Source organism: Camellia sinensis, chromosome 2, assembly GCF_055761805.1.
Source record: "Camellia sinensis isolate YWXY chromosome 2, ASM5576180v1, whole genome shotgun sequence".
NCBI classification, from domain to species: Eukaryota; Viridiplantae; Streptophyta; class Magnoliopsida; order Ericales; family Theaceae; genus Camellia; species Camellia sinensis.
Genome location: NC_138962.1, coordinates 116665636 through 116689412, shown reverse-complemented (window position 1 = coordinate 116689412; position 23777 = coordinate 116665636). Strand labels below are relative to the sequence as shown.

At 35.6% G+C, this 23777-nt stretch overlaps 1 protein-coding gene across 6 annotated transcripts in view; it reads left to right on the top strand.

Annotated features, from left to right (window-relative positions):
- The first annotated feature begins 609 nt into the window (after positions 1-609).
- The window catches only part of SAC3C (SAC3/GANP/Nin1/mts3/eIF-3 p25 family), a 43676-nt gene continuing 20508 nt past the window's right edge, over positions 610-23777 (top strand). For 3 of the 6 annotated variants that reach the window (XM_028268057.2, XM_082915471.1, XM_082915470.1), the window contains exons 1-2: positions 632-1058; positions 12534-12634. In XM_028268057.2, coding sequence (XP_028123858.2) covers positions 767-1058; positions 12534-12634 — 393 coding nt within the window. In that variant the 5' untranslated portion in view covers positions 632-766. Of the gene's footprint in view, positions 1059-10963; positions 11183-12533; positions 12635-23777 lie in introns of all 6 variants that reach the window. The other 3 variants (XM_028268056.2, XM_028268052.2, XR_014361564.1) reach the window with 3 other exon arrangements.

Sequence of the window (23777 nt, the reverse complement as noted above, 5' to 3'; positions counted from 1 at the left end):
CTAAATGACAAAATAAGTTAAAATAATCAATGAGACAAATTGTCACATCAAACCCATAATCATTTCACTTTTTATTTCACAAATATCACATCTAACTACAAAAAAATCCAACAATCTTCTCAAACATAAAAATTTTAGTCTTCTAAAATAGTCAAAAATTAAAATAACTTACTAAAATAGCAACTTTCCAAATACTCACTTTATTATATAGATTTTATTTATATTTCACTTATATATATGTATATATATTTCAAATTCTTCCTTAAACTCTCAACAAAGCACATGATTAAAGTAACAATCATGTAAAATCATTAGTCCACAATTATTGCTAGAATCAAATGACCTCGTTTGAGAACAGATTTTTTTAGTAATTTTTTGATTTTTTAATTAAAATATAATGTAAAAGAAATTAATATATTTAGAATGACTTTTTGACTTTTTACTAAAAAATATACAAAAAGTAAAAAAAAAAAATTTAATTTTTTAATATAAATTATTAATTTTTTAATTATTTTTTTAATTTTTTAATTAAAAAAATCACTTATCAAACGAAGCAAAGTTTAAGTACGATCCACCTCAATTAATCCAATCCCATCATTTGGGACGGATGACATACATGGCCTCTGGCCAAACCCTGGAACCAAACGGGGCTGCGATAGTTTTAACGGCACAATCATCTTACTGTGCACACAAGGCTAGTGTTGTGTAACTAAAAAGAAGTGTGAAGAAAATAAGTCCTGCGAGAGAGAATTTGCGAGGAGCATAGATGGAGAAAGGTCAACCCCATCCCCATCCCCATCCCCATCCCCATCGAAGAAGTAGAGCAAGAACTATAAGCACCCACTCCTCTTGTTCTTCTTCTTCATCATCATCATCGACTTTCCTTTCGAACAAATTCCAAACCAATCCCATGAGAAATGCCACGAATTCAAACCCTAACCCTATTAACAACCATGATTACGCTAAGAGGAACACAAAACAACTACAAGAAGAGGGAGAAGAAGATCTCCTTCTATCCTCCACATCTATAGTTGGAACTTGCCCTTTTATGTGCCCTGGTTGGTATCTTCTATGTTTTTATCAATTGCATAACATCTTATATTCATTCATTCCTCATTTTCTTTGTTATTGTTTAGTATTATTATTATTATTTTTTTATATTTATATTTGAATGGCAGAGCCTAATTGCCTTGAGAAACTCCCAACCATTTAATCATGTTTTACCCATAATTATATTAGTGTTTGTGTGATTGTACACTATCAGGTTTTAGTAAACTTTAGTGTTTTGTGGAGACTGACTGTTGTATGTGTACATGAGTCATATTTTGGGTCAAAGTTATGTTATTCGGTCTTCAATAGTTTTAGTACTCAAAAGAGTCAAAGTTTCCTATTTTGAGGTATTAGTTATAGTAAAGAGAATTGAAGCAGCCTATAAATGCCAATGCATGGACACAGACAGAGATATGGCAATATATATATTTGCTATGTATATGAATATAAAAATTGGGTATAGAGACGTCAGTGTACATATGGGTGTATTTATATTTTTTCCCACCTTCTCTCCTCTTTGTTACTGTATATTTTACTTCGAACCCCAATCGGCAATCTAAAATTGTTAAAAATTGCCCACAAAGTTGTCATGAGGCATGTCCAAACACAAGACTGTCATGACCCTATCCACCCCAAACAAAGATAAGGTAGTGACCGGCCACTAGCCATAGGCTATCAAAGGCCTAACTATACAATTCTAGAGTACTCCAGAAGACAATTGGGGTAAAATCATTATAAATAGCTAAAGTCTTTAAAATTCTTTAATCGGTTTAATCTCAAAACATCCATTCAGAGCAAGTGCGTAGATAGATGAAATAAACACAAACTATTGCTTTATTTAATTATTACAACTTTCACTTCACAACAGAGTACAACTTGAAACAAAGCTACTGTACATCTCAGTCGCCAAACTAACTATACACAAAGAGTCATTACAAAACGTTTCTCTCAAAGAGAAGGCACAACATGTAGGTCCTTTACGTCACACACACACATACACACATATAAAGCTGGCACAATCTTCATTCACTTTTGTCACCCGCATATATATAGGGAGGAGGGGTGAGCCAAAGCCTAATGAATAACATTTAATCAAAGGTGTAAAATAATGGATATTAGCATTTGTACAATAAAAAGTACAGTTGAACTTGAACTAGGAGTTTAAATAGTTTGAGAACAAAATAGTCATATACATTTTATTTCAAAACAATGACAATGAACTCCTTATACACTCTATGTACTTTGTCTTAGTTCTGTTTATCTTAAATCCTTTAGATTCAAGTGTGTCTCTCCAAGGCTCCAACTTAATGTTAATTCCTTCTCTAATCTTATCTACTAACACGATATCATTTGCAAAAAACATATACCATGACACATCATCCTGAATATTTTTTGTCAACTCATTCATAATTAAAGTAAAAAGATAAGAACTTAAGGTTGATCCTTGGTGTAACCATACAATAATTGAAAATTTACTTGTTTCTCCAACAGGTGATCTAATAGTGGTCATCATACCTTTATATATGTCTCTAATCACATCAATGTAACCTTTTGTCAATCCTTTCATCTCTACCACCCACGAGATTATATCCTGAGGCACTCTATCATATGCTTTCTCAAGATCGATAAAAACCATATGAATGTCTTTTTTCTTTTCTCTATACTTTTCTATTACTTTCCTCAAAAGATGGATCACTTTCATTGTTGATCTACTAGGCATAAATCTAAATTGATTCTCTGACACCTCTGTTCAAGGTTCTGAAAAGCGGTTGCGGTTGCCGTAACGGTGGTGGTGGCGCGGTTGCGCTTGCGGGATGTAAAGGTCGTAGCGTAACGGTTGCGGTAACCGAAACCGTAATTTTTTTTTATTTTTCGCATAATTTGAAAAAAACCAACCGATACGCATATTTTTTTTCCATGATCATATTTATTGGATTTTAAAATAAATATGGATCAATTTTTGTAAATTTTTAAGTATGATCCAATATATTTCATATTTTTAAATCACTATAAATTGAGTTTTTTACATTTTATTTTAATAATTAATGACTTTATATTATACAAAAAATCAATCACTAACTATTATATATAAGATAAATAATGACAAAAGTAAGAGAATAAATAAGAGCCTAAATATATATATATATACATATTTTAATCAAGCCAAATAGATAATGACCACACTTATTATTGTTATTATTATAATTATCATCAAACAATATATAGATAGACACATACAAACAAAATGGTTAAGTGATAGCAGCTGAATAGAACAGCATAGGTCTTACAACTTCAACAAATCAATAACATGTTCTACATCTTCCCTCTTTTCTCTCTCTATCTCTTGCTCCTCCATCTTCCCTCTTCTCTCTCTATCCCTCTTTTCCCATTTTCAGCTTCTTTTTTTTTTTTTGTGTTTTTTTGAAAGAAGAGTTCGGAACCGTTACGTAACGGTGCATAACAGGCCGTTACGGTTGTTACGGCACCGTTACGACCGCTACGGCCGTCACACCTGTGAATCTCAATCACACTACAAAAACGGCCGTAATGGGTGGCGGTAACCACCACAACCGTTACATAACGGTTGCGGCCGCTTTTTAAAACCTTGATTGGGATACAAGTATTTGAATAAGGATTTCTTAATAAACCCCCCTATAGAAGAACACGAATATTGCCTCAATTCAAGCTAAGAACAAGTCTAGGTCAAGAATCTAAGTTTTTCCCTTTCTTCCTCTTCTTCTCTTCTCTTTTCTCCTTTCTTTTCTTTCTTTTCCAGCAGATTTTCTCTCTTTTATTTTATTTTGTATATGCAAGAGGGACACTTGTCTCTCATATTTATGTGTATATCTCTTACAAGTAGGAGGTGGCATCTCTTTAAGTGAGGGGTGTGTGTGTGTGCGCACTTGTCTCTACTATCATACCACTAACTTAATTAATCTAGATTAACACTCCCTCCATCCCATTTTGATAGTCCCTTTTGGAAAATTCCAACTTTTTAGGGGACATGTAATCATTGCATTTGAATTCAAATTTTAGTGCACTTATTCCAATAATACCCTTCTCTTTTTTATTTTTTAATATATTTCTAGCTATTTAAAAATGGTAGTTTCAAAAAACTAAATATTTTTGGGTACTCAAACCATAAATCTAAATTTGGATTTCTTTTGCCCGAAGGTCCATGCGCGAAACTATTGAGTTCATAAGGACATGATTTTACAAAATGACCTAACTACCCATTCTCCATTCAGTGTGTTACCTATTGAAAATCAAACCAATTTTCTCTTTCTATTTGTTGAAAATCAAACCCACTCTATATCTCTCCATTTTCTCTCTTTCTCTTCCCCATCTCTTTTTTCTGTTATCACACCCCTCAAACAAACCCTAGAACACCACCTCTCTTTCTTCGGCAAAGGCTCGCATCCCTCTGTCGTCCCCTTCTCGCCTTTATCTCTCTGCCACCAGCATCGCCGTATCGCCATCGCCATCGCCATCTCCATCACCATCGCTGTGGACCTCAGCGACGAGAGAGCCTTTGCCGTCAAGTGGGCGATCGTTCCATCACCACCACAGCCATCCATGTTCCGCCTCCTCTTCTCCTCCAAACCCCCTACCATTCATCGCTAGATCTGTCGTGAAATTGAGATCCTTTGGAGTCGGAGTTGTCTGACCTACAGGTGTCGGTGGTGGCTCCTCCAATGTCTTTTGGCCTTCTGATGATGCCGGACAACTGGCAGAAGTGTATGAACTCTGATCATCCATTGGCCGGGGCAGAGGCCAGCCTCACAATGACTTGCCTTCATCAGATGTGTGATGCGGAAGAGGTCGTGGTGATGTTGGACAGCCCCTACTTGGGCACGGCCTCTGTCACTGGTTAGATAGCCTCCAGTGGTTTCACATTCTCCTCCACCTTCTCAAGCACCGTCGAATGAGTGTGTGAAATTGAATGAGGGTGGTCTGTGAAGCCCTAATCTAACAAAAACATATCTCCTCCTCTCTCTCTTTCACTCTCTTTCTGTGCATACATGTTTTGTAGTCTCAGATCTGGTTATGGAAAAAGATGATGATGATGAGTTCTATGTGTAGGTGTGTTTGATCTATTCAGAGAAAACCCCTTCATTTCGTCTTCTTGTTTAATTATTTAGATCTGTTCAATTTTTTTTTTTTTTTTTTTTTTTGTAGTTGTGTTTATTTCCCAGATCTGATCTGTTCCGATATGTTCAAATTTTTTTGTTGTAATTGTTGTTGATGATGATGAAACAACTTGTAACAGATAGAAGGGGGGAGAGAGAGAGAGGGGGGGGAGAGAGATTGATCCAACAGTTCTTGGCAACAGGACAGTGACAAAGATCACAAATAAAGATCGAGTCATTCTCTTCCTTTGGAAATGAATAGAAGTGAGTAAGCAAGTGTTCATGATCATCACAATCTTCCGGCTCATGAGGCAATGAAGCACAACCAACATGAAGATCAAAACTACATGATTGCAATAGATAGATTTCAATAGAGATTTTTTCAATAGATAGAGAGAGAAAAGTGAAAAAAGAAGTGGAGAGAGAAACATATAGAGAGAGAGAAAAAGGGAAGTGGAGAGAGGACATATAGAGAGGTTTGAAAACGGTGTGAATTTGAACAAAGAGGTTATAAAAATTGAACAAATAAAAAAATTAAACAGATAGAAAATAATTTGAACAAATAGATATAAATTTGAACATATAGTCAAAAAAAAGTCAACAAATAAATTAAGGGGTAAAATTGGAAACAAAATGTCCTTCAAAACAAACAGAAGGACTTTTCACCAAACTATTTCACAAAGAGTGGACCTTTCACCAACAAAAAAATATCCACTCAACGTAATGCCTTATGCCCTTCTTAAGTTGAACTTCTCAACAATTTTCTCAATATTTTTTACTTTGACTTTTCAAATAGGACTAACATTTTGGGACACCCTAAAATGGGAAAAAGGACTAACGAAATGGGACAAAAGGAGTACTAATTAATCAAGTTTAGGCCACTAATCACACCTAACTTAATTAATCATGTTTATGGCTAATAAATCTTGATTAATAACGCTAATCGCGCTTAATTACTACTAATCCCAATTAAGTTTTCACGTAAATATGAAAATGTCTAATCCATTGGACCAATACAATTAAGCATCTTGATTATGGATTAAAAGCACACATGAGCATACTAGGTTCAAAAGGGAAACTTTCTAAATTTTGTACCCTTAAACTTCAATTCATTTCCTACCAAAGTATATTTCAAAGTATTTCAAAATATCGAAGGTACTAATGCAACTCAAAGCACTTAAACATAGAATAACACATGCATATGTCATGCAACAACATTAGAGGTGTTACACTTGTTGGAGCATGTGTGAAGGTAGAGTCTCACATTGGATAACGAGTAAAAGAGATGAGTCTTAATATACATTAGATGGGCTATTCACTTATAGGCTTAAGCTTTTAAGTGGGTATGAGTTACAAATAATGTATGTTAAGTTCTAGTGTTAGGTATGTGGACTCTAGAGTTTTTCCCTGACAAATTGGGCTTATTGACTAGATGACCGCTCTCCAAACCAAACGTTCATTATAGAGGTACAAAGGGTGAAACTTCTGATCCCAAGTCATACTAGACGTCCGTTGCCTTGAGCGGACATTCGCTAGAGTGGCCGGACATGAGAATCTAACACTTGGTCTCACGTCCACTGGGTTGTGAATTTCAATTTTCAATTGGGTTTTCTAGTTTTCAACACCCAAAACACAATTCTAATCGGTCTTTAACCATTATCTTTGTAAAACATTTAAAAACAAGGGACAATTATACTTTATTCCCAAACTACGTGAAAATGTGGTTATTAAACACACTTTATGAAAGTGTGTTTAACCCACTCTTTTAAATTTCCTTGTTTTGAAGTTAGATTTGGAGTAGAAGTCAGATGATAGCCGAGAAGTGTTGAAAAAGTGTGGTTTGATTTACAACCATGTTTTTTTTATTAAAATTGGTAGGAATCATGTTTTCACCGAAGTTTGAATATAAACAGAAAACTAGAAAGTGTGCTTACTTGACACCTTTTTTTGAAAAAACCCATGGTTAGCCACCACGTTCTCAATCAGTTTTATATTTTGAGCATTTTAAAGTGATTTTTGGGCTCAAGATTAATATGAGTAAGAGTGTTGTGGTGGGTATCAATCGGGTACATGATAGATTGATTTAGATTGTTTCTTAGAATGTTCTATTGAATCTTTACCAATGATTTGAAAATGGAAAAAAAAAAAAAAAACCAATTAAGTGTCTCGGTCTTCCTTTTTTTTGGGGGGGGGGGGTGAAGAGGGGTTAATCCTAGGAGTGTTAGTTTTTGAGATTGAGAAGATTGGGAAAAGATTGGAAGGGTGAAGAGGGCATTGAATTGGGGGTAGGTATACTTTTAGTTCAATGTATTTTGTCCAATGCAGTTATTTGCTTCTTATCTTTGTTTAAGAATCTAGTGGGGATTGGCCAATATAATTGAGAAGATGATGATAGATTTTTTGTGAGGGAAAGAAAGATCATTTAGTTAGTTGGGAGGTGAGGTGGTTTCTTGGTTTTCGTGGAAGTTCATTTCTTACAGTATTATTCATTACTTTTCTCTGTACATTTGGTTTTAGGTAAGGAATGGGAACAGGATTCGGCTAAGAAGCATGGATACGTGACACAACACAGACACTCCAACACGATAATTTTCAAAAAATGCAGTACACGACATGTAGGGTACTCACACATAATATATAATTTTGTATATTTTATTATATATCATATATGTGAATATATCATTGTAAGACAATAAATAAATGCAATATAACACTAATTTCTATAAATTTACGTTGTTTTTGTTATATCATCATATTCTAAGTTATTTTGTTTATACTTATGATTAGTTTCATGTATGTCTAATCAATGGACATGTGTTTAAGCAATCAACACATGTGTCCTCTAAGTTTCCGAGCCTAATATATATATATATATATATTTATAAAATAAGACACGTTTTGATAAGTGTCAGACACGTGTCAAGAAGTGTACGACAAGTGTTCGTGACACAACATGGACATGCAACATTTTTTAGAAGTGTTCGTGCTTCGTAGGGATTTGGCTTTGGGAGGATGTGTGGTTGGGGGGATTCATTTATCATTTGTTCTCTCATTTTATCTTGGATTGAAGCATAAAAAGTTGTAGTGTATTGCCTTTCATGGTAACTAATGGCAGAAGACTATTTGATTTGTTATATGGAACCAATTTCATGTACAAGAACTGCTGAATAACAACATGAAGCAGAAGAGTGCCTCAACAATCTAGCAGAAATAAATTTGCTAGATCTACCTATAGATTTGGCTATGGACAATGATGAAAGTGGAAGCTCACAAAACACATGAATGGTGCCAACCACAAGATTTTCCATTATCTGAAGACAGTGTCTTCATGCACAATCTGGAGAACATGATGGAATCAAAGTGGGCCCATGAAGATTCGTTGTAGATATACTAGATCGACTGCAATCTTATCCAGCACACATGGTAGCATCTGCAGCAACAAGAAAAAGATAAGGTTAACCAAATCTTATCCGATACAGTTTCTCTTTTTCAAAAAGGAGGAAGGAGGACTGAATTTGTATAATATGTACAAAAGATAGACTAGTCTTTTGAATTTTGTAACAATAGGTTTTCTTTTTAGACTAGGTATTGACTTTGCTAGTTTTTGGTACATGATGACCCTAGTTAGTCTTTTTATAGGCTAGACTTTTTATTTTTGTTTTTTATGTTTCTGTATTCTGTAAAATGGTATTGAAGCTTGAGAAATAAAACAAGTGTACATTCCAACAATTCTCTCATCTTGTTACAATATTTCCTTTCTGCACCTTTTCATACTTTTGGTATCAGAGCCTAAGTTACGAACTTGGTGAAGAGCTTCATAGCAAGATCAAGTTATATGCAAGTATACTCTTTTAAATTTATTTTTGTTTGGATGGCTCTGTAACTAATAAATTGTTGTGGTATTTTTGTTTCACTTTTAGCTATCAAAAAACTGCCAGTCAAAGGCTCCTAGGGTATTAGTCATTTTAGGACACGGTTTTAGGCACTTGAAGAAAAACAAGAAGGTTTTAAGTACTATTGATAGTCTAATATGGCGAAAAGTACACAAGAAAATATTAGATGTATGGCTACACAAATAGGAAGGTTAGAATCTGAATTTGAACATAGTATGCATATAGACGTAATTATAATAATTTACTTGCTGTAACTTCTACTATTAATGGTATGTGATTTATTTTCTTCTTGGTTTGAAACCACAGAAAAATCACAAACAAAATCATATATATATATATATATAAGAAATTAGATCCTTTGCATCGAACTCTAGTAAATGTGGAACAAGATGTTAGAAATCTTGGTAATATAATTTATATAGATTTAAATGAAAAAACAAAAAAACAAATGGAAAATCTAATAACAAAATCAGATTTATTTGATGAACTTAACGAAGGTTCGGATCTTCCTGAGGATACTCAATCCTTCGTTTATTTTATGGAAATGACGAAATAAATGTTGTTGAAAGTTCAGTTTCTTCTTACAAAAAAGAAGAATATGAAAATCTTGTTGAAGTCATCTAGTATCGGGAAGAGCTTTATGCAAATCAACATCAACTGTTGAAGAATGCAGCAGGTTGATTACTTAACTTCAAACTTTATATATGGAAAATGAAAGTTTGTTTACTCATTTTGGGTATCAAGCTTTTACTCTTGATGATGACTCCTCGTCTCACTTTATTAATGCAACCAACGTGGTGATCAAGGACAAACAAAACACCTCAGAATCTGAAGCCTCCTTAGACTCTGAAACCTCTAATGAGGAAACCAAACCTGCAACCACAGGTAAAGGTGAAAGAAAAATAGATGAACCATTAGATCCAGATGAATTTGAAGCAAAACCAGAATTTAATCAGTTCATAAAAACTACTGAACAAAAAGTACTGACCCACATCCACTAGTGAAACTAACCTATGGATCCAAAACCATCTTACCGAAGAAAAAATGATTTAAACAAAATGCAGTAACCCAACACAGTACTTACTTGGATTTAACACATGTTGCTTTCAAAGATCAATTAAAAGCAATTGATGATTGGGCGTAATCCATGTCTATTTTAACAAATTATAAGTCAACATGGATCAAAGACTGATTCTTGGATTATATTGCAGCAACCCTACAAGGAAATTGTTTGCAATGACTAAGATAATGGGAAAAATATGATTCTAGAAAATACCATAAGACAACCCTTTTATCAAACTTTTTAAGTTTTGATAAAATGTTGAGTGATTTTGTCACTATAATTAGGAGAAATTAATTTGCAAGAAGATGCAAATTATGCTCTAACCAAACTAGAACTACGTAATATTTGTCAATATGAAGAATATGTGACACTATTCTAAAAATATAACTATGTTCTAGATCCTCACCACAATACCTATTGGTTAGATCAATTTTTTCATAAACTCCCAAATCCATGGGATGAATTAAGTGTTAAAAAATATCCTAATTTTTTAGGAAAAATTGAAAAAGCGATAATCTTGGATTTAGGATAAACTTTGTCTCAAGACTGATAAACTTTTTATAGGCTTCAATACTGTTTTATAGAATATAGAAACATAAAAAAACAAAAATAAAAAGTCTAGCCTATAAAAAGTCTAACTTAGGCCATCATGTACAAAGTCAATACCTAGTCTAAAATGAAAACCTATTGTTACAAAATTTAAAAGACTAGTCTATCTTTTGTACATATTATACTTATACAAACTTAGCCCGGCTTCCTCCTTTTTGAAAAAGAGAAACTGTATTGGATAAGATTTGGTTAATCTTATTTTTTTCTTCTTGTTGCAGATCCTACTATGTGTGTTGGATAAGATTGCAGTCAGTCCGGTATATTTGCAACAAATCTTCATGGGCCCACTATGCTTCCATCATGTTTTCTAGATGAAAAATACTAGGGAACCCAAGAGATTGACCAAGAAATTTACCAAATGTCTCTTGGGGTCCCTAGCATTATTGTTTCCAGGTTGTGCATGAAGATACTATCTTTAGATAATGGACAATCTTGTGGTAGGGTATATTTCATATATATATTGTGTGAGATTGTGAGATATTTTATTTCCTTTTTGGTCTTAGGGTTAGAATTGTTATATAAACAAATGTATTCTTTGATTATTGACATATTGAATATAGAAAACCATTTAGAAATCTTACACTTGGTACCCTTGCAAATCATAGTCTTGATTTAACAACATTAGACGAAATGATTTCAACATGTTGCTTTTGGTGTTTTGTATATTTTATTATATGTCATATATGTGAATATATCATTGCAAGACGATAAATAAATGCAATATAGCACTAATTTCTATAAATTTACGTTGTTTTTGTTATATCATCATATTCTAAGTTATTTTGTTTAAACTTATGATTAGTTTCATGTATGTCTAATCAATGGACACATGTTTAAGCAATCAACACATGTATCCTCCAAGTTTCCGAGCCTAATATATATATATATATATATATTTTTATAAAATAAGACACATGTCAAGAAGTGTCCGACAAGTGTTCGTGACACAACATGAACATGCAACATTTTTTAGAAGTGTTCGTGCTTCTTAGGGATTTGGTTTTGGGAGGATGTGTGGTTGGGGGGATTCATTTTATCATTTGTTCTCTCATTTTATCATGGATTGAAGCATAAAAAGTTGTAGTATATTGCCTTTCATGGTAACTAATGGCAGAAGACTATTTGGTTTGTTATAAAAAGTTGTAGTGTATTGCCTATGCTTAATGTGCCATTATGAGCCATGTTCCATGTAAAATTTGTCTATTATATTAAAGAATCCTTGCACTTATTTTCTAGTGTGTATTCGAGTTCTTTTTATTGTTTTTATTTAAAAAAAGCTACTTGATATGAACCTTGTTACATAGTTTATTTGTTTGAATTTAACGTAGGCTCAAACTATCTTGTGGGTTTGAATCATATAGAAAACTAGAAGATTTATTTGCACTATATGTGGGATTGAATCATATAGACAACTTGATGCATTCGAAATGCAAATCATTATCAATTTGAGCGAGAGAGAGAAGACAAATCCCCAATGAGGGGGTAAACCCTTAAGGGAGGTTAGAGAGAGAAACAAAAACTTTGCTCCAACCAATATGTGTATTCTTTTTTATAAAAACTAAGTACAATGGAATTACATCACCTATTTATAAGCTACTACTAAGTACAAGCCTACAACTAATAGGCCACTTAATATACACTTAAGGTATTTATTCTACTACATCACAACTAGAAGATTTATTTGCATTATACACAGTTTGTTATTGACATGGAAGTTACATACTAGTCAAACAATAACACGATCTTGCTCTTGAACAACAATTACTTCTGTTTCTTTCACTTACGCAGTTGAGGAAAGGGTACAACGTGAGCGTTTACGGGATTTATCTGTCTTTGAGAGACTAAATGGAAGTTCTGTGAAAACATCTCCTAGTCTTGCTGTGAAAAAGGTGATACTCTACTAAACATGTTTGCATATTGCATTGTATTACTGCTACCTTCATTTAAGTATGCTATATGCAACTAGGAGACTTCTCCATTTTTGTGGTGTTAAATTCATTGACAACATGTGGGGTCATTGTTTTAAGCTCCTGCACTTGTGTGGCAGTCCATCTATATTCAGCGATTTATGTTGGATTCCTAGAATCTATGTTGGATGCCTTGAATCTGTGTTGGACAGCTAAGCCTATTTCAAGCACTACAGCCTGTGTTAGAACTTTTTGTAGACCTTGAATTTTAAGCTTCAGTTTCCTGGTACTTCAGATGTTGTGATTAAGTTAAACTTGTTTCCAAGATGGCAACCCTTTGGTCGTTAAGTGGACTGCAACCAAATTGTTAAGTATTAGTGTGTAAGGGTAGTTATGTCATTTGTTCCTTTAGTCTTTTATTATAAATGTGTAACCCTAATATGTTTAAGAGCAAGATAATAAGCACAGCAGTCTCTTTGTTCTTCTTTTCTAATTATTGTTGTTCTTCTTTTCATATGTAAATCTAACATCTAACATGGTATCAGAGCTACATCTTTCTCCTTGAAGATTGTGGTCTTTCCTTGTTCCTCTTTTTCTTCATTTTTCTGCCAAAAAAAAAAAAATCCCTCCAGGTTCGAAATTTCATGGGTTTCTTCCCCATGATTTTCTTTTATTTTTTTGGGTAATTATTTGGTGGTTTTTCCAATTTTTGTTGATTTTTTGGAAAAAATGGCTATTTCTCGGAAGCCATTGCTAGAGCCCTTTTAGGGCTGTTTCTTCCCTTCCTTCCCTTCCTTCCCTTTCCTTGGGAGCCGACTGGACCATTAGAGAAGGCTAGAGTCACTGTTTTGAAGGATTGGTGGGGTTTCTCTTTGTTTTTGTTCGTTTTTTGCTTTCCTGGCTCGTTTTTGGTTCTGTTTCAGTCTGTAAAGGTATCTTCCTGGTCCTTTGTTGAGTTTTTGGCACTGTTGTTGGCTTCCTGAACTGTTATTTATTGTGGGGATTAATTTTCAATGGCTGGAATTGAGGATAAAGACCCTAGGGTTAGTGAAGAGGGTGGTGTGCATCGTGTTATGACTCTTAATGATAGTCCCCATTTTCAAATCAGTCCTGTGAAATTTGATGGCTCCAATTATCTGATTTGGTCCCGTTCGTGTAGCCTTGCTATTGCTACTCGCTGTTTGACTGGCTACATTACCGGTGACCTTTCCCAGCCTGCTAATGATGTTGCTTTGCGTACTCAATGGGTATCTGAGAACGCTTTGGTTATGACCTGGCTCATTAACTCTATGTAGTCCATCATCAGTCGGCCTTTTCTTCTCTTAGATACTGCTCATAAGATTTGGACAGCTGCAACCTAGATGTACTCCCAACCTTAGTTGCACGAAGCGGGAGCGGGGGAACGTGGCCACTTAGAGGAGTCGTAGATTAAGAGCGCTTATGTATTATTTTTATTAATTATATTTTTAATTTATCTGTATATATATTTTTTATTTTTAATTGACATACATGTATATATTTTTTTAATAAATAAATTGGCGCGCGCGCACACACACACACACACATATATATATATGTTATAAATGAAAAAAGTAGAGTTGCTACCAAAATATAAATATTTTATAAATTCCCATTAGATAGACAAAATTTATCACTAAGTTTGGGCACCATAATTCATTCACTTTATAACAAAACATTATTGAATATGCATTTATTTATAATAATGACATTGTCACATCATTATTGTAAATTTTTTGTATGAATGAATAAAATTGAAAAAAAATAAAAAATAGAAAAATAGAAGAAATAAAAGAGAGAAAAAAAGTGGGTCTCAAGTATAAATAAATAAAAAGGTAGGGTTTTTGTTATTAAAAAAAAGTATATTCAATCTTTCATGAGAATAAAAAGAAAGAAATAAATAAAAAGGAAGAGAGAGAGAGGCTTTCATGAGAAGAAAAAGAAAAAAATAAATAAAAAGGGAGAGAGAGATGAGACAATCAATAAGAGAGGGAAAATCAGAGAGGGACAATCTGCGAGAGAGAGAGATGAACTGAGACAGAGAGACGAAAAGCACACACAGAGAGAGACGCCCTTTGAAGTGATGAAAGGAGAAAAACGAAGCAAAGAAGGAGAAGGACATACCTCGATCTAGGGCTTCAACTTCGCCCTTTCTTACACGATTCTAATTCGGGAATGCAAAATCGCGTTTCTTGCAGAAAATCGTCACCTACTGTAATGATTCCTGCTACTAAGCTCCAAATAGGGTAATGATGCACAGGCGTATGGGTTGAGGAAGAAGCTTTGGAACTAAGATTAGAAGGATAGATCACTCGCAGTATATACTATGCTGAGTTGAGTAGTTTGTGGCAGGCACTAGACTATTACCAAAGCTTCTAGGCTATTTGTTCTCGAGATGCTACTTTGTTTCAGCAAAACATAGAGAAGAAGCGTGTGTATGACTTTCTTGCTGGCTTGAACTTGGAGTATGATCAAACTCGCGTCCAGGTGTTGGGTCGTTCCCCTTTTCCCACCCTCCGCGAGGCTTATGCCCTTGTCCAGCAAGAGGAGAGTTGACGTAGTGCTATGGTTCATTCCTCTATTCAGGATCGTTCTGCTTTGTTTGTTGCTCCTCTTACTCGAGCTCCTTGGCCTAGTCCAGTTCAGTCTGGTACCCAGGGTACACTGGTTGATCGAGATCGATTGAAGTGTGATTATTGTGGGAAAGACAGATATGATCAAGAACATTGTTGGAAACTGAATGGTCACCCTACTCGGGGTCGGGGTCGGGGTCGAGATAGTACAGCTCGTCCCCAAGCCTATGTGTCTGAGATTGCTGTGAGTCCTTCTGAGCCTAGCACTCTTTCTCAGGATGAGTTATACACTCTCAGGCGTTTGTGGCTCGACTTGATTCTCTTTCTACCACAGCGTCTTCCACGCCAATTTCTTCCAATTTTGCCCACACAGGTATTCCTGCTAGTGCTCTTAGTACATCCTCATCGTCTTCTTGGATTATTGGTTCAGGTGCCATCGACCACATGATAGGTGCTTCTAGTCTTTTTTATTCTTATTCACCTTATTCCGGCCAAGACAAGGCTTGAGTGGTTGATGGCACTTTATCCTCTGTCTCTGGCAAGGGTTCGGTTCATTGTTCATCTTTACTTTCTTTTTCATTTGTGCTTCATGTTCCTATTTTTTCCACTAACCTGCTTTCTGTTAGTAGTCTTACTACTTCTCTAAATTGCTCAGTGACCTTTTTTCCTACTTATTGTGTCTTTTAGAAACTGGCTACGGGAAAAACGATTGGCAATAGTAGAGCACAAGGTGGACTATACTTTCTAGATGCCATTCTTCCTGTTGTCCCATCTCAGGCTCTAAGTGCACTACTGGCTCTCCTCTTCATCTCGTTCATCAGTGGCATTGCCGTTTGGGTCATCCTTCCTTTAGTGTTTTAGGGAAACTTTTGCCTTTTATGGTTCATGATTGTGATAGGAGTATTTTTGGTTGTGATGCTTGTGAACTTGCAAAGCATAAACGTATTTGTTACCCTTCAATTAATCAAAGAAGTACTTTTCCTTTTATGCTTATTCATATCGATGTGTGGGGCCCTTCTCCTATGGTTTCTACTTCTTAGTATCGATGGTTTGTTACATTTATTGATTGTTATTCCCGTGTGACTTGGATTTACTTGCTTCGAACTAAGAGTGAAGTTTTTTCTTGTTTCCAAAATTTTTCATAAAATGGTGACCAATCTTTTTAATGCTCAAATCAAAATTCTTTGAAATAATAATGGGACTAAGTATGTTGATGGAGTTTTTCGAGCATACCTAGAGGAGCATGGCATCCTTTATCAGACTAGTTATGTTGGTACTCCTTAGTAGAATGGAGTTGCCGAACGCAAGAATGGCCATCTTCTTGAAGTTGCTCGCTCTCTCTTGTTTACCATGTATGTCTCTAAGTCTTTTTGGGGTGATGCTGTTCTTACCACTGCTTACCTTATTAACCGTATGCCTTCCAGTGTCCTCCAATTCCAGATTCCTCTTTAACTACTTCCTGTAGCATATCCCACCTCTTCTCTTCCTCCTTGAGTGTTTAGGTGTGTCTATTTTGTTCATTTGCAACCTCGTACTCATGGGAAACTCAATCCTAAGGCTGTGTGTTGTGTCTTTATTGGTTATTCTACTACTCAGAAGGGTTACAAATGCTATGATCATCACACTCGCAAAGTGTATGTTAGTATGGATGTCACTTTCCGTGAATCAGAGGCCTTCTTTCCTTCTTCTCTGCCATCTCGTCCGGGGGAGAGTAGTGTTATGGATGAGATTGCGGATGAGGAGATGGCCTATTAACACAAGTTCCCTTTTTTCCTTCCTAGTAACCGGAATGTTATTTGTGGAGAGGGGGAGCCTAATAGTTCTCTTGATGTGGAGCCTGACATTGGTGGTCGTTTGGACAGGGTTGATCTTAAGACTTATTATCGGCGTCCTAAAGAGCAAGCTTCCCTTGTGCCACCATCATCCCCCATGCCAGTTCCAGGTAATGCACCTCAGTTTATTCCTCTATCTGTAGTTGATAGTCCTATTGTCGATGATTTGAGTCTTCCTATTGCTCTTAGGAAGGGGGCTAGGGCATGTCCTCAACACCCCATTTCTAAATTTGTGTCATATGATTTATTGTCTTCTATATATCGTACTTTTGTTTTGTCTTTGTCTTTTGTGTGTATTCACCAGGGTTGGAAGGAAGCTATCGATGAGCCTAAGTGGAAAGTAGCTATGGTAGAAGATATGCAAGCTCTAAGCAAGAATAACACTTGGGAGTTGGTTCCTCTTCCTAGTGGAAAAAAGCTTGTACGGTGTAACTGGATGTTCACCATTAAGTAAAAAGCAGATGGAACAATTGAACGGTACAAAGCACGACTAGTGGCCAAGGTGTTTACTCAATTGATCGCCAAGAAACCTTTGCTCCTATAGCAAGGATGAATTCCATTTGAGCTATTCTCTCATGTGCAGCTAATTTGTGATGGCCTAAAAGCAGTTAGATGTGAAGAATGCATTTCTCCATGGTGATTTGGAGGAGGAGGTACATATGGATGTATCACTAGGATTCTCATCTCAGTCTACAGTTGGGAAAGTTTGTAGGTTGAGAAATGCATTATATGGTTTGAAATAGTCTCCTCGAGCTTGGTTTGACAGATTCCTGAAGGCAATGTTCGTCAAAGAAGTGACACAATATGAGAATGGGATAGAAGATACAAAATGGAATAGCTCGAATGGAATCTGTCAAACCAAGCTCGAGGAGACTGTTTCAAACCACATCTAACAAAGGCATCCAGGTACTTTCTTGGGATTGAAGTTGCCAAATTTGACAAAGGCATCTTTATTTCTCAGCGGAAGTATATCCTAGATCTTCTGGAGGAAACTGGCATGTTAGGCTTCCGACCTGCTGATTCGCCAATTGAGGCTAATCACCATCTTTGTAGTGGTGTTGGTGATCTTGTGAAGGAAAGGTACCAGCGACTTGCGGGAAAGCTTGTCTCACACTCGTCCAGATATTGTCTATGCGGTTGGGATAGTGAGTCAATTTATGCATGAGCCTCGTGCACTTCATTTGGATGTAGTATATCGCATTTTTAGGTATCTTAAATTTGCTCCTGGAAAAGGGATTTTATTTCCCAATCATGGTCACTTGAGGTTGGAGGCGTTCACAGATGCTGATTGGGTTGGTTACTATGCATTTGTGTGGGGGGGGGGGGGGAATTTAGTTACATGGTGTAGTAAGAAACAAACAGTGGTGTCCAGATCTAGTGTAGGGGCAAAATACAGGGTTACGGCGCATGGTACATGTGAATTGATATGGCTCCAGTCTTTATTGAATGACAATAAGTTTGTTTGTAGTGAACCATTGACACTGTATTGTGACAACAAAGCTGCCATTAGTATTGCTTACAGTCCTGTTCAGCATGACAGAACAAAGCATATTGAGATCGACTGACATTTCATCAAGGAGAAATTGAATAAGGGTTTAATATGTATGCCTTTTGTGAAGACTGAAGATCAGTTGGCTGATGTCTTTACTAAGGGTCTTAGCAGTAAAGTTTTCCACCCCATTTGTTGCAAGTTGGGCACGAGAGATATCTTTGCACCAACTTGAGGGGGGTGTTAAGTATTAGTGTGTAAGGGTAGTTATGTCATTCCTTTAGTCTTTTATTATAAATATCTGTAACCCTAATATGTTTAAGAGCAAGATAATAAGCACAGCAGTATCTCTGTTCTTCTTTTCTTCTTATTGTTCTTCTTCTTTTCATATGTAAATCTAACATCTAACACAAATCACAATGACTTGAAAGTCTATTATAAATGGACTCATTAGCAGATGGTATTGCAATTATGAGTGTCAGAGATTGGGTCTTAATGTGTATGTTGTGCTGGATGTGATGGAGCCAATCAAGAAATGGATTTCGTTCGAGAGAGAAAAATCCTAAAATGGGTACAAGAGCTCTCAAGCTTTGAAAATTCAATATCAAAATATCGTAAATCGAATACTAGAGGGGCTTACCTATTTATAGGATAAAAGACGCAACTAACTCTTATGGTACTGGAAACATAACCAACATAACAATTGTAACTACATCAGGATGAACTTTCGAAAATTTTACCTTTTTATGTGAGGGAAGCTTCTTTGTAGAAATGTTGGCATGGTATTTTGAAACCTTGTTACTTTCAATTCCATAAGAAAGCTGTGTTAACCACATTAGGCTCATGCCATTCACTTAACCATTGCTCGTCCTTTGACATCTTCCTCTCCTTTCTTCTACTCTCTTTGTTCCTTTCGAATTTTTCTGATTGATCATGAAACTAAAAACCCCCTTCTCTCTCTCTCTATCTCTCTCTCTCTCTCTCTCTCTCTCTCTCTCTCTCTCTCTCTCTCTCTTAAATTTCATCTTCTTTTGTTGTTGTTGTTGGTGGGGTAAATAGTAACAACAAAAGTTTATTAATAAATTAGAAGAGGAAGATACAAGAGAAGGTGGAGAACAAGAAATCAATGAAAAACAAAGGGAGTTTCCTTGAAAGAAAAAGAGATTGAAGCCTAAAAGGAAGATACATGAAAAACCCTATCCCACATATCCCATTTATATCCTTGAATTTGTATTAAGAAATACTTGCATATGCGTTCCTTGCTAACCAAATCTCCTAAATTATAGTGAAATTGACAATCTTGAAGAACTCAAGCTTTCTTATTGTTGCCAAATCCCCTATAGATAATTGAAAGGATCTGTATACAAAGGGGAGCCACTCTCTCCACATCCACCTATAAAACAAATTACGCCATAATAACAAAGCTGCAGGACAATGCACACACACACACACACACAAAAAAAAAAAAAAAAAAAAACGCACTGTTTTCTTTATCCCTACACAAAATGCATCATTGTGGGAGCAATGAGTAATTGGGCCTCCTTCGAAACAAATCATCGGTACTAACCTTATTATGAGCCAAGGAAAGACAAGTATTCAAAGTCACTTTATTAGTATCAAAATGAGGAACCTCGAGATTTATCAATTAACTTGTGAAAGAAAGACCTGCTAGAGAAAAAATCCAAGGAATGAATAGACTACATCCTTTTATCTATAGAATCCTGTCTCGAAGAAATATTGCGAAAGATTAGCCAACAAGGATATCAAATCATTAGCCTCCCTATCATTTAGTTTTATGAAAAGAATTAAAATTTCAAGAAATAATGGCCTCAAGGAAATAAGCAGTAGAAGAATGGATGCATTATGAGAACGGGGATAGACGATACAAAATGGAAACAAATGAGCAAAAGAACCATCCCCTATCCAAGCATCCTCCTGAAAAATGAATACGGTCACATTCCAAGCCATAAAATGAATGAACTCTGAGAATGGACAATTCCCTAAGAAATGCACTTCCACGGAGATCTAGAATTTCCCCTATAAACATCATAAAATCCCAACCATTGGATTGAAACTCATACTTGCTCTTAATCACAACATGCCAACAAGCATCTCTTGATAGGGAATCTTCTTAACCATTTGTATAACAATGCTTTGTTCTTAGCAATAATGCTTTCAATGGCTTGAGCGCTTCACATTATGGGAGGGTTACCACATATTTAACCTATCCATTGGGAAATTAGCACTCACAATGGCGCTTTTATTTATATTCACCCCAAGTACAGAAGTCACCTCAATAGTTCTCAAAATGGAAAGCTAATTAATAATGCTATTTTCTTCACCCGAAGGAAAAGTATGGTGTCATCTGCAAACCATAAATGAGACACTAAAAACTATCCCTTAAATTCCCTCTCCCCTCCAAAACCCCCTTTCTTTGGGAAACATACAAAAGGTATAACTTTTGAATTCCATTGGTAAGTTTTTGAGCTCACCGACATTCAGCTCTCTTAACTTTTTATCTTTTTCTGGCTCAATTTTCTTCTTTCTCTTATATTTTTTGATTTACTGTTATATAACAAATCTAGTTATCCTCATTATGTGAAGTTCCTTTGACTTATATAATATACAAGAGGAGATTTTCTAGCTTTTGGACTTGGGGTTTTTATATAGCATTCCTTGAAAATTTGTTGCAGTTATGGGATATCAATGTTTGACCTGGTATTTAGTTTGTGAAGTTCCTTTTGAGGAATCTAGGGTAAACCAAATCAAGCCTTAAGTTCTATCAAATGGGGTCGGCTGCATGAATCATTCTTTTTTACTCAATTCTATCCAAAGTCATTTCATTAGTCAAATTAAGGAGATTCATATCTCTATTTATTACACTAGTTCACGTCAATCTAGGTCTACCCTTTCTCCTAACACTACCATCTACTGTCCCTGTATCGCATCTCTTCACTACTACCTTTGTTGGTCTCCGTTGTATATGAACAAATCATCTTAATCTATTCTCACTCAACTTATCATCTATCGGTACTACTTCTACCCATTCTCGAATATACTCATTCTTAACTCTGTCTTTTCTAGTCTTGCCACACATCCACCTTAGCATCCTCATCTCAGCAACACTCATTTTCTCTACATGTTTCTTAATTGCCCAACATTCCGTCCCATACAACATCGTTGGTCTAATAGCCGTTCTATTGAACTTCCTTTTAGTCGAATGGGTATTCATTTATCGCAGAGTACTCCAGACACACTCCTTCACTTAAGCCATCCCGCCTTAATTCTGTGGATCACATTAGCTCCAATCTCCCCAGTTGTCGTGATAATTGATCCTAAATAACGAAAATGTTCACTCTTAGGTAGTTCTTGATTCTCAATCTTTACTTCTCTGCTTCCATTGTGACTGGTACTAAAATTACACTCTATATACTTTGTCTTACTTCTGTTTATCCTAAATCCTTTAGATTCAAGTGTTTTTCTCCAAATCTCCAACTTAGTGATAACATCTTCTCTAGTTTTAGGCACTAACACGGTATTATCTGCAAAAAACATGCACCATAGCACATCGTCCTGAATATCGCGCGTCAACTCATTCATAACTAAAGCAAAAAAATAAGGACTTAAGATTGATTCTTGGTGTAACTCTACAGAAATTGGAAATTCACTCGTCTCTCCAGCAGGTGATCTAATAATGGTCACCACATCTTCATACATATCCCTAATTACATCAGTGTAACCTTTTGTTACCCATTTCTTCTCTAACACCCACCAGATTATATCCCGAGACATTCTATCATATGTTTTCTCAAGATCGATAAAAACTATATGAATGTCTCTTTTCTTTCCTCTATACTTTTCTATTAATCTCCTTAAAAGATAGATTGCTTCCATTGTTGACCTACCAGGCATAAATCCAAACTGATTCTCTTACACCTCTATTATATCTCATAATTGTCGTTCCATCACTCTCTCCCACACTTTCATTGTGTGATACATTAACTTGATTCCTCTATAGTTGTTACAATTTTGAACATCTCCTTTATTCTTATATATTGGCACTAAAATACTCTTTCTCCACTCCTCTGGCATTTTCCTAGTCAACAAAATCTTACTAAATAACCTAGTCAACCAAAAAACCCCCTTCTTACCCAAACATTTCCACGCTTCAATAGGTATAACATCGGGTCCTAAAGCCTTATTCAATTTCATCTTCTTAAGTGTAAACTCTACTTCAAAGTCCCTAATCCTACGATAGAACTTAGAGTCCTGGTTTTCCTTATTATTGCCTACTTCCTCCCCTTTTGACCTACCTCCATGTTCCTCATTTAACAACTTCTCAAAATAGTTCTTCCACCTCTTCTTAATCTCTTCATACTTCATCAACACCTTAGAGTCCTCACCCTTGATGCACTAACCTAATTAAAATCTCTTATTTTCCTCTCTCTTATCTTAACAAGTCTGTATATCCTCTTCTCTCCCTCATTACTATCTAGTCTAGTGTATAGGTCGTCATAGGCTTTCAACTTAGCCTCTCTCACTACTTTTTTGACCTCCTTATTGTCCAATCTTTAGCATTCAAGGTTTTCCTTAGTTTTGTCATTCTGTTACCTTTTAAAGCTCTCTTTTTTCGTCTTTATTACCGCTTGGATCTCCTCCCTCCACCACCAAGTTTCCCCAAAGTTGGGGTCCTTTTCCTTTTGATTCTCCAAGAACTTCCCTTGAGATTCTCCCCACAGTGTTAGCATCATCTTTCAAGTCCCAAGTACCTTTTTTATCCATTCTATTCTTAAATGTGTTTAGTTTATCTCTTTTTAGGTCTAACCATTTAGTTCTATGACGTCCACTATCTTTCCGAGTTCGGTATTGCCCTTTACAGCATAAATTTAGTACCAAAATCCTATGTTGAGACATCAAGCTCTCTCTAGGAATCACCTTATAGTTGTTGCATTTTAGACGGTCCCTTTTTCTTACTAGAAAGAAATCTATTTGGCTCCTAATTGACCCACGCTTGAAGGTTATTAAATGCTCCTCTCTCTTCTTATACATAGTATTGGCCACTACTAAGTCAAAAGTCAACGCAAAATCTAAAATGCTCTCTCCAGCATCATTTCTATCATCAAAACCATACCCACCTTGCACCCTCTTATACCCTAGTTTATCTACTCCTACATGGCCGTTGAAATCACCACCTATAACTAGATTCTCTCATA